The sequence below is a fragment of the Urocampus carinirostris genome, chromosome 13 (genome assembly GCF_059441175.1).
Source record: "Urocampus carinirostris isolate Australia breed hairy pipefish chromosome 13, RoL_Ucar_1.0, whole genome shotgun sequence".
In the NCBI taxonomy this organism is placed as follows: domain Eukaryota; kingdom Metazoa; phylum Chordata; class Actinopteri; order Syngnathiformes; family Syngnathidae; genus Urocampus; species Urocampus carinirostris.
The window spans coordinates 28,364,690-28,376,075 of NC_142361.1; the positions used below are offsets into that span (position 1 = coordinate 28,364,690).

Sequence of the window (11,386 nt, forward strand, 5' to 3'; positions counted from 1 at the left end):
ATGTTGTAAATACTGTCAAAATGTGAATAAATGTTTTTTTTTTTCATATCTTGCTTGTTTCTTTAACACAATTATTGATAATGCAGAATTATTTGTGGTGTAACAATTAACAATTTTTCAGCCAAGAACTCCTGCATTTGAATTTCAGATTCAGATTCAGATTTACTTTATTGTCATTCGTGTACACGTGTATACAGAACGAAATGTCGATACATCTGACCCGCAGTTTCTTTGAACGTCAGCCGGGATAGATAAGATTAACCATGTCTTCGTCAGAATTTTAGCGCAGCAGTTCGTCATCTCGCGGTTCGATGCCACTTCCAGTTGTTAAATGGTCCAGTTTATTGTCCAGAGAGTGAACGTTGGAGAGGAAAATGGATGGGAGAGGCGTTTTGCAGGGTTTAGCTTTTAGCCTAGCTGTTAGCCCGGCCCGACAACCTCGCTTCCTCGTCCGGCGTTCACGCCGCTCTCTTGCCATTCTGCTTCGCTGCTTTGTAGGCCGCTGGGTCTTGTTGACATAGCAGTCCGTGGCTAATAAACACTCCCGAGTGGTCGTAGCACCGAGCGCTTGATGTCTGGATGATCGCATATCCAGCAAAAAAAACTGCGATCGTATCTTAATCTGCGGTTCGAGCCGACTTTGTGCGCCGTCAAAACTGAGCCGAAGACTGGGTCTTATGGCCGACTTGTAAAAAACTGTTGCGAGCCGATGCAGCCGCAGCCGAACAGGGGCGCCGCCATATTGACTTTGAGCGTTGCCTGCCTCCTCTGTGAAGTTTGCTCATTGGAATTAATCTGAAATTGATTAAATAGTTGTCCAATATTATGAAATTTTGTGTGTTGTTGCAACCACGATAAATAAAAGGTGTGTGAGATGTGGGTGCATCCCTTAACCACTGGGGGCACCATTTCCTGTGGTGTGTCTTGGGCAAGTACAGGGATACAGTATATCTCAGAACTGTATATATTCTCAATTTTAATGATTGCCTTATTTTTTTCCTGATTAATCGACTTAACAAAAGTTTGATCGATTGACCTTTTATTTTTTTAAACTTCTCCTACCCAGAATATCCAAGTACAGTATATATTTTCACTATTATTTGGCTAAAGAGTATGACTGCCTGATTTTTCTTGATTCGTCGACTTTACATAAATTTGATTGATTGACATTTTTGTTGTTTACCGTCTGTTCATTCAAATACAATGTTACATAAAATTCAAAATTAACGACCTTATGATACAACTGAGAAAAACACAAAGACAATAAAGCTGACAGTTTATCTTTGGCCCTTTACATTCCAAACATTTTTTGCAAAAATATTTTTAATAATTTAAACATTTCTAAGATAATTAATTAAAAAACTGTCAAACAACCTAAATAACAATTTCACGCGCCATTATGAAATCGATATCCCGTTCTTTGATATGTTTCAGACCCAACCAATCAACAGTCCCGATTTGAGGCGTCTCCATATTTTGGCCAATCAGAAAGCAATGGGCGGAAGTGAAAACGTAAGAGCGGAAGATTCAAAACGAAGATGGCGGCAGTGGACGGCTCCCAAAATAGACACAAGCTCAACAGAAGGTAGCGAATAAAAAATGACTGATATCGCTACGAAACAATATGGAAGCCAGTTTTACCCACCTCAGTTTTAAATGTGAAACTTGCGTCGTATTCTGAACAGTCCGTGCTTGAATTTTTGACTTGTTGACGGAAGCTAACAACCTTGCTAGGTAGCATTCTTTTTCGATAATGATGTTAGCCGTTCACGTAAAATCACTTCCTTGGTTTTCTCGTTAAATACTTCGAAGCTGTCTTTTAGTTAACATTAAAAAATATGTACCTAAATCTGTTCACTTTAATATAATTGCAATATTTTTTTGCATTGTTTTCAAATGCCAAATATAGGGCAGTCTACAACCACTACATTGAAAATATTGCCCGTCTTAGTTTTGTGTTTTACTTTATTTTGTTATTTAAGTTTGTTACAACACGTGTATCATGTCGTGCCACCTCTTATCTCGTTGAAAAAAAATGTACACTACATTGCAATAACTGACATTGAAGACTATTCTACTCACACAGGGGAACGCGATGCCGTTTGTTTACCAACATAGAAACATCAAACATATGCCAGCCAGTCATCTTCAACCCAGACTTCTTTGTCGAGAGGCTCAAATACGAACTACCGCAAACCTTTACAGATTTGATCTTATCCCATGTTACACGACTCATCGATCTTCCAGGAGAGGAGTTTGCCCAGCTTACTGGAGACTCTGAAGCCAGGGTACCATCCCCTTCTGGATTCTTTCGTTCTTTCAACTTCCTAAAACGAAAAGGTAATTTTTAAGTCACTTCTCTATGGACTTGTCTAAAAATCTGTGTTTAACTCTTCTCAGAGAAAGGTGTAGTTTTTGGTGCACCTCTGACTGAAGAAGGGATAGCACAAATCTATCAGCTGATTGAGTACCTGAGCAAAAGTGAGTGTATCTCCACATTAAACATGCACATAATTATGGGATTTCAACTATTTATCTGAAAGTTTACCTGAGATGACATTTCTTGTCCCCTAAAAAGAAGGAACACATTCCTGAACATTTGACAATACTATTCATTTTGTTTTTGAGCAAATCCATATTACAACTCTCAATCCCCCTCCATGTTTTGCTTATTACTGCATGTTCACAAGAAGACTGAGTTTACCATTCCTTTGCATTGTGTAAAGGGTTTGAGGCGGAAAGTCAGGGAAACAAGATCTGTTTTCACATAAACTGTGGTCAAGTCATGTTTATTTGTATAGCCCTTAATCACAAGGAGTCTCAAAGGGCTGCTTAGAGGTGCCAAAAACTACACATCATATCCCTTTCTACTCAACTACTCCATTCAACTGCTGTACCCCAAAACTAATGTCGTTTCCACAGAACAGGGTACAGAAATTGACAGTTGAGCTAAGCTACTATATCTTGGAAATGCGTTATTTTATCAAACCCAGGCCACTATAATTTTAGATGCCGTCCGTGGAAATGAGCCTAAAGATAGATACACTGATAATGCTCAAGTTTCTCCCAAGTCAACTTCCCCACAGTATTACTGACCTGCTGGCATGAATTGTGGGGGGAAAGGGAACCAATTTACGTCGTTTTCCCGTGTTTATGTTGCGATGTATTATGGAACTTCCAGCAGAGGGCACTGCAAGACGAGCATACGTAGAAGTGAGGGGTTGTGAGGAAGAATAAACCAGGCACCACACTTATTTATTTTACAAATAACCAATTTTAATACGACTTTGTTTTAGCTGAGTTAAGTTCAAAATAAAATTAAAATAAAGAAAATAAAAATGTTGAATCAAAACCTGCCAGGCTCAAGGTGATGAAATGGTAAAGAAGTATGTTTCCAACTCCTAGAGGAATTTCCCTCCTTGCCCTCATTAAATAAGTGGAAGGGGGAGAGGGAGATAAACAGTGGGCAAGTGAAATAGGAAGTAATGGGATTTGTCTTTTACAAAAAAGTCACTCTTTTCTGCATATCATTTTGTACTCAATTTGACCATGGATTATATAAGGCCATTAGTTTTTTTAGTCATAAAACAATTTTAAAGGCCTGAGGCATTGTTGCTGTCATGCACTTTCTGGACAAATTTTAACTATTACCTATGTTTTTTTAATTGATGTCTTTTTCTTTTGTCTATTGTTACCCAATGCTAAATGTATTTCATCCTGGAAGGTAGATTATCACCTGTGAGGCCCCATTTCAAGGTTTTTTTATTTTGCCCATGCTAAGGTTTTTAAGTATTTCCTTGCCCAATGATTGGTTTAAGGTCAGTGGATGTTGTAATTGTAACATGTGCAGTCCTTTGAGACATTTTGTGATCAAGGGCTATACAAATAAATGTGACATGACTTGAATCTCTCAAAGTTAGGTGAGAACTTAATGACTGCAGCTGGCCTTGAATGTGCATGACGTCTTCTTGATTTATTTCTGGAAAGCCGATGACGTATTTGTATCCGAATGCGCACTGGGCCCAATTGTTGATATCAATTATTCATCACAAAGCACTTTGCCTGTTCTCTCTCTTTCCATTTCATTCACTCCGTATCTCACAGAGTACACCCGCTGACATCCCTTTTTTTCTCTACTTTTGGGATTTTTGACAGATCTTCATATCGAGGGGCTGTTCCGTGTTCCAGGCCACAGCCTCCGACAGGCCGCACTGAGGGAGATGCTGAACTCCGGGACGGAAATAGATCTGGAGATGGGGGACTTCCACCCTAATGACGCCGCCTCTCTTCTTAAAGCATACTTGGGAGAGTTGCCTGAGCCCCTCCTGATGCACAGGCACTATCACGCCCACCTTAAGATTGGAGGTGCTTTTTTCGTGAGTCAAAACAATACATGAAGGTTTTGTGACGTATTCTTTCGTGACATCCACAGAGCTGACGCTCTTTGATGAGAAAGGAGATAAAACCAATAATCCAGACAAGGAGAAGCAGGTGGAAGCTTATCAGCTGCTTTTCATGTTACTGCCGGCAGCAAACCGCAGTCTGCTGAAGCTTTTACTGGACCTGCTCTATCACACTGCGCGCAACCAGCACGTCAACAAGATGTCTGCCATTAATCTGGCCACTATGTTTGCGCCGCAAATTATATGGCCTAAAAATGTACAGTTAGTTGAATTTCAGATCACATCAAGCTCAAAACCTAGCTTTTTATTTTATTCAAGCAATTTTTCTTTTTTGCAGGTGACAGCAAGTGATCTTCAGGAAAACATTGAGAAGCTTAACAATGGAATAGCGTTTCTTATTAGGCATTCACAAAAGCTGTTCAAGGTAAAGTAAATGGGGATGTAACGATATCCAATCATCACAATACCATGAATAGCTTCATACATTTTATGAATTTTACTGCACTAATAATCAAGCCACCAGATTTGCAACAACTTCACAATGGAATTACATTTTAAGTTTTCTACCCAGACCTTTTCTTCACCTTTTAATGTACTTTCATTGAAGGCACCTGTATATATCAGTGATTACGCTCGTGTATACTTCACTGGATCAAAGACTCCTCAATCAAAGGTATGCTTATTTATTTACTTATTGTGAAGGATTTTTTTAATATAGAGGCAGTACGGCTTGTTTTATTTATCAATATACGTAAAGCTTTAATTTGGGGATGCAAAAAAATGAAAAATTTCATGCCAAAACCAAAAATCTTAAGTGCCTGGCCAAAATGGCAACATTGAAATAAATTTCCCCCAAAAAACTCAATTAAAATTCAAAAAAATGTTTTGCACTTTTTTTGCATTGAAGGTGTAAAATAAAATAATAAAATGACTCTCATAATAGCTTGTGATTTTGAATTATTTAATTATATTTTCATAAAAAGTGCATTTACTGTAAGCGTGTTTGTTGTAAACAGCAAACAGATGAAGTAAAATGGCTAAGTAATCTCAGATGCAAATAACACAAGCAAGTTCATTCTAAAACAGAAAAACTGTTTTCTTTTCTTACATATTTATATGGAAAGGACTTTGAATAGTGACGAGAAATAGGGAGAAGGGGTAAATTGATGAAGATGATCATAATAACAGTAGGAAATTGACTCTTGCCTCATATTACTTAGCTCTAGTCTAGCTAGAGGTAGGATCTTGAGCCCGGGTTTAAAAACCTTTGTGAAAGCCACCTCGCATAGCTCACCTGACTTAAGATGTGACGACATCACAACGTCATTTTTTTTTCCGTTTCATTTTTTTCTTTCGTCTGAAACCAAAAATGCACTTTTGGTCATTTTCCACTGCAAATGTTTTCATGCTCAAAAAATTCGGTGCATCCCTGTCTGTAGTAACTTCAAACTACAGCGGAACCTCGGTTCTCGACCATAATCCGTTCCAGAACCCTGTTCGAAAACCGATTTGTTCGATCACCGAAATCATTTTCCCCATTAAAAATAATGTAAATCGTTTTAATCCGTTCCAACACCCTGAATGGTTACCATGAATGTTTAACGTAAACTTAAAGCTAACCCAGGCTAATCGTACGTTCGCGTTATCGTAATCTTCCGTTTGAAAGATTACGCTAACATGAACGTGTAAAAATAAAAAATAAAAATCAGGTAGTTTACAAGTCATTTAGCACCCGGGTCTCCACAACAAGTGGTGAGCGGTTCATTGGTAAGGGGGCTCCGTTACAACACCCTCAATGTTGGGCTCCGTTCCAACACACTGAATGTTTAATGTAAACATGAAGTTAATCGTACGTTCCCGTTATCGTAATCTTCCGTACGAAAGATTACGCTAACATGAATGTGTAAAAATAAAAAGATAAATAAAAGAATTATGAATAGGATTTCTTACCTTTGTGGTGGTCAGCAGAAGGCACAGGTGGACGGTGGGGAGGAAAATTATTGTTTGGAAGGATGTTCTTTTCTCTTAAAATACCAATCTAATGACACTTGCTTCTGCCTTCTTTTTAGCACTTTCCTAAAGTGACTCATGACAGGCATAATTAGGGGCTAAAACACTTATTACACCTATTTTAAAAGCGAAAGCAAAAGGAAGCACGTCCGCACGCGATAACAGTTGGTCACGAAAAGAGCGATATACATCCGTACGCCGCTCAGCATCGCACCCTAGCGTACGCACTCACGCATTACCGGCGTTCGAACTCCGTTTTTTTGACAGAACAGCTAAGCAAGAATTTGTCGAAATTTTTGGTCGGACAACGATTTGTTCGAACTGAGAGGCGTTCGAAAACCGAGCTTCCACTGTGTATACGTTGAACCTTTATTGATATGTAATTATTTTGTGTTGCTATTCCAGGATGACCTGACTGTCATGCCAAAAATCAAAGAGCCACTCCTTGCGCTCCAGCCCACGCCCCTAGTTTTACCTTCCCCGAGAAAAATCATTGGCAACAGCGCAATTAAGGCACAAAATACCGAGGCGTACACCGAATCGGCTCTTCGAGAACTTTACCAGCAAGTCAACAACATGCCCATGTCCGCCAAGAAGAAGAAACTCATCAGGCAGGTGAGTGTGAAATCTCAATGAGATCAGTCGTATCTTAGAATCAGACTAATAGGCTGTCTGTGTGTTCAGTTTGAAAAGCAATCTTTGGTGACGCCACCGGCCGACCCCTGCTCACCTTTCAGCAGGAAACACTGGAGATCCCGCTCTTTAGGTGGAATGATTAAGGTGCGTTGACATTATGGTATTCAATATGATCAAGCATAAAATGTTCAGTATTTACTGATTAGTTGTTATAATACTTTGCTGAGATCAAGCTGTTACAGCCTTGTTTGTTTGAATTTTAATTTAAATGAATGGGGGTTGGGTGCTGTATTAACGCATCTTGTCTGTTTTTATGATGATAATCATCCTTATACAAATATCTTAATCAGGGTCACACACTTTTTTGAGTAATAAAGGTAAAACAATAATTTCATGTATTGTTGATCCTGGCTCCTCCATGTTACATGTCGAAGTGTCCTTGGGTAAGACACTGAACCCGTAATGCCCCCAATAAGCAGGTTGGCGCCTTGCATGGCTGCACGGCTGCTATTCGTGTGTGTAAAGCGCTTTGGGAAGTCTTCATTGACTTGAAAAGCGCTTGATAAATGCAGATCATTTAATTTAATTTCATTTATCATTTGGACGTTCAATACCCTTCCATTCAATTAATTCTAGATATGGTATTATTATGATATAAAAAAGACCAACAACTTTTGAGATGCACCTTTTTTACAGGACAGCGATAATATGGAAAGATGCAAGTTAACTAATTTTAAAAAGGGATATTCTAAATCAAGTCATGTTTATTTGTATAGCCCTTAATCACAAGGAGTCTCAAAGGGCTACACAGACCACGTTATTGCAAACTAAAGACTGTCATTTTAGTAAAATTTTAACGGAGGTAATCAGTAAAGAAGAGGTCGCCAACGTTTTTTAATTTTGGAACTACTTCTCTGCTACTGATTAGCGTGAAGGGCTACCAGTTAATGTATTTATAACGATGTATCATGCTGTTACCATGTTGTCATGTTATTACAAAGTTGTAATTATTATATAAGAGCAGTCTACAACTCTAATATCTGCCTTGTATAAGGGAACTGAGGGGTTTACATTTATAAATTATAGGATAATTAAAAAAAAATCTGAAAAAAAAAAATTATGATACTTTTTATGAACTGACTGTTAGTGATTTCTCGTATATGCATGCATGTAAGCTGAATTTAGAACTACATAATGGAATACTGAAGTCAGGGGTCGGCTTAAATGCACCCAAACTACAGTGCACACAAAGGGGCACTCGTTGCAGGCAGCCACAGAATCTACCCAGAAACGGAGAATGAGATCTTTGAATCGTTTGAAGCCCACATGTAAAATTCGTTTGTATGGCCTATAAGTGCTATCAGGATTTTATACGCAAAGAAAGATGATGGGTTCACTCTTTCCACAGGATGGTCTACACATTTTATAAACCGACACCCTCTAAGTCTTGACTTGACACGCTCTAAGTTAGAAAATTGCACAAAAATGAACACAAACTTTTGGGCTGGACAGAAGAGTTGTTTGGTGAGTCAGTCAATAAGGGTGAAAGTTTACTACATTTAATCATACATTTTTTTCTGAATAGAACAAAATCAATATTTTTTTTCCATTTGAAAATATTATTTTCTGCTAGTTCTTTCAGCATGTGGATTTTTCATAGCAGTTTTAGGCGATATATGTATGAGTGTGTATACAGTGTATTTCTTAGAAACTCACAATGACCCATCACTGGTGAGGTGTTTTCTGAACCAGTCAGCGGGCTACTCTGGGGGTTTTTATGGGGTTAACTGGTACCCACGGGAAACACGTTGGTAAACCCTGATCTGTCATAATAATAAAATCCGCATTTATATTGTAATTTATATTCTTAAATCCTGACTTGTTTTGTGACTAGTCCGTTTACAGTTTTGTTACTGTTTATTATATATATATATATTTTTTTTTTTTTCAGAAAAATGGTTTCACAAATTCTAATACAGTAATTATATTGTGTACTCCAAACAGAAGAAGGTTTTGGGAAGTCAAATCTCACTAGGGAAGGAAAACGGAAGAGTGCAGACCCCAGCAGCCAAAAATTGAGAGGTGAGAGTCTATAATACTTATCTACAGAAGTATTTAACACTAAATTAATCAAATCAATAGTCTTATTAATCCTAACTGTTTGCTTTTATAAAACCTCTAAAGATGTTAACTCATGCCTCCTTTTTATTCCTGCATTTCCTTTAGGCTGGACTACATGTGATGAAGCTTCCCTTCTAGTTAGGAAGTTTGGTGCCTTTTTATTTGGGAGATTTTATAAAGTGTGTGCCAGGAAAAAAGTGATTTTTTTTTTTTAATTTCTGTGTTTTATTTATGTTCTTCGATATTTGTTGGATGGGGGTATAGACTAGAGTTTCTTCATCTCAGTAGTAATGAAGGTGCGGTGTACTTTTTATTTTTGTCTTTGCAAACTAATTGGCCATTTTCTTCAGCAAATGGTTAAAAAAAGAGTTGAGATTTTTGGTGCTGCTTGGGTGTGTTTTTTTTTTCTAGCAAAAGTATTTATTTTATCCAAAAACGAGGACAATTTTATACTCTTGATAAATTTGCAATACCAGAGATGTGCCTTGAATTTATTTTCTATTGCCATTTCTATTGAAAATGAAATTTGTGCAATTTTTACTTTTTATAAGTTTGGAATATGTTACAATTTAATATAAGTGGTGCGTCTCTAAGGAAGGCTTCCGAGAATACATACAACGATGTATTTCTGTGCTCGGTAATTTACTGCTGTGATATATTTTTACACTCTTACATTTTTAGTACTGACCCTCAAATGTGCCTTTTTTATACTTTGAAATCATTTTAATATTTTCTGTGCAGTTATCTCTGCAAGTCTTACTTGTTACTGCTGTGAAATACCTTTCTCTTTTTACTATTGTATATCCGGTTGATTTGATAACAATTCAAAGCCGAGGTGTTTTTGTGAGGGGGTATTCTAGCCACTGTTACCTGTAAAAAGTTTCCCTTATCGGTTGTGGTTTCTTCCAGTTTCATGGTTACTTTGCGAGGCTTTTACAATACAAAAGTCAGCTAAACGGACTGTGTTGACTGATGACATTACTGTGAAACCTAACATAGGACTTGATTAAAAGACCTTGGGCCGCATCGTGGCTATTTTTGTATGCTTGTTTGACAAAATTATTTGCAGTTTTCATCATCCCCACCAGGTCACGCTGTTTGGTAGCAGATGATACCCTGTATTTAACTAATACCAGAGTTTCAATTCCTACAATGAGGCCCAAACCTTTGCTTGAAACCATAATGGCGGCTTAAAGCCATATTATGAAGCCCAATTCCTAGTTTTAAACCCTATTGCAAAAGTATAACCTTGTCATGAATCCCAAGCCCCAACGTCAGTTTAAAACCATAATGTAAAGGCCAAACTGTAGTTGTTTACCCTAGTTTGAAACCCTTATATGAAGCCTAAACTCTAATAGCAGTTTATAACCCTAATATGAATATCAAAACCTGAATGTCAAAGTTAAGAAATTCAATGAAGCACAGGTAAACGGCGAGAGTAACAATGGCTCACAATGCTGTCCTCCAGAGCATGTCGGCACCGTGCCGGACTTTTGGAATGCCCATCCTTGCCCTGCGGGAACAAATATGTTGGTTTAGCACACTCAAACGAAACATATATAAAATGAACGTTTGCAGGACAATCTATAAGAATAACGAACACATCGAAAGGATCTATTGCATAACAAGAGCCAGTCTAACTCGGGTCTTTATGAGAGGCAAGGGGCTCTCATGATTGGTGGAAAGCCCAACTTTGAAATCGTAACACCGTTAAAACCCTTAATATGAGCCCAAACCCGAGTTTGAAACCTTAAAGCCGATATGAAGCCCAAACCCTGGATGTACATCTTAATTTGAAACCCTAATAACAGTTTAAAATCCCCAAACTAAGTCCATACTCAGGTTTGAAACTATATTGGCAGTTTAAAACCCTAATAGGAACATTCATACCATAGTTTGAAACACTAAAATAAGTTTTAAAACCCTAATATAAAGTCAAAATACGAGTTTTAACCCCTAGTTTAAAACCTTAAAGCCATTTTAAAACGCTTACACATATCCCATACCTAAGTTTGAAACTTTAATGGCAGTTTTTAGCCCCGTACAGTATATGAATCCTAGGGATTGAAACTAAGCCTCAACGGCAATTTTAAAACCTAATATGAAGTCCAAATCTTAATTTAAACTATAGTTTAAAACCCCTTATATCAAGCCCAAGTTTTAAACCATGGTTGCTTTAACAACCTTAATGTGAAGCCCAAGCTAGTTTTAAACTT

The 11,386-nt window shown here is 37.7% G+C and overlaps 1 protein-coding gene across 1 annotated transcript; it reads left to right on the forward strand.

Annotated features, from left to right (window-relative positions):
• Positions 1 to 1,488: 1,488 nt before the first annotated feature.
• On the forward strand, positions 1,489 to 10,196 carry LOC148354256 (rho GTPase-activating protein 19-like). Its single transcript, XM_088351078.1, has 11 exons — positions 1,489 to 1,585; positions 2,087 to 2,340; positions 2,401 to 2,481; positions 4,156 to 4,365; positions 4,433 to 4,659; positions 4,741 to 4,827; positions 5,011 to 5,076; positions 6,819 to 7,028; positions 7,098 to 7,193; positions 9,054 to 9,131; positions 9,276 to 10,196. Exons 1-10 carry the CDS (start codon positions 1,539 to 1,541, stop codon positions 9,126 to 9,128), a joined length of 1,353 nt encoding a protein of 450 aa, XP_088207204.1. The 5' UTR covers positions 1,489 to 1,538; the 3' UTR covers positions 9,129 to 9,131; positions 9,276 to 10,196.
• Positions 10,197 to 11,386: the final 1,190 nt, after the last annotated feature.

Coding starts and splice junctions, on each gene's coding strand:
- LOC148354256 (XM_088351078.1), top strand. CDS start 1,539: ATGGCGGCAGTGGACGGCTCCCAAAATAGACACAAGCTCAACAGAAG. Junction 2,341..2,400: donor CAACTTCCTAAAACGAAAAG/GTAATTTTTAAG, acceptor AACTCTTCTCAG/AGAAAGGTGTAGTTTTTGGT. Junction 4,660..4,740: donor AAATTATATGGCCTAAAAAT/GTACAGTTAGTT, acceptor TCTTTTTTGCAG/GTGACAGCAAGTGATCTTCA.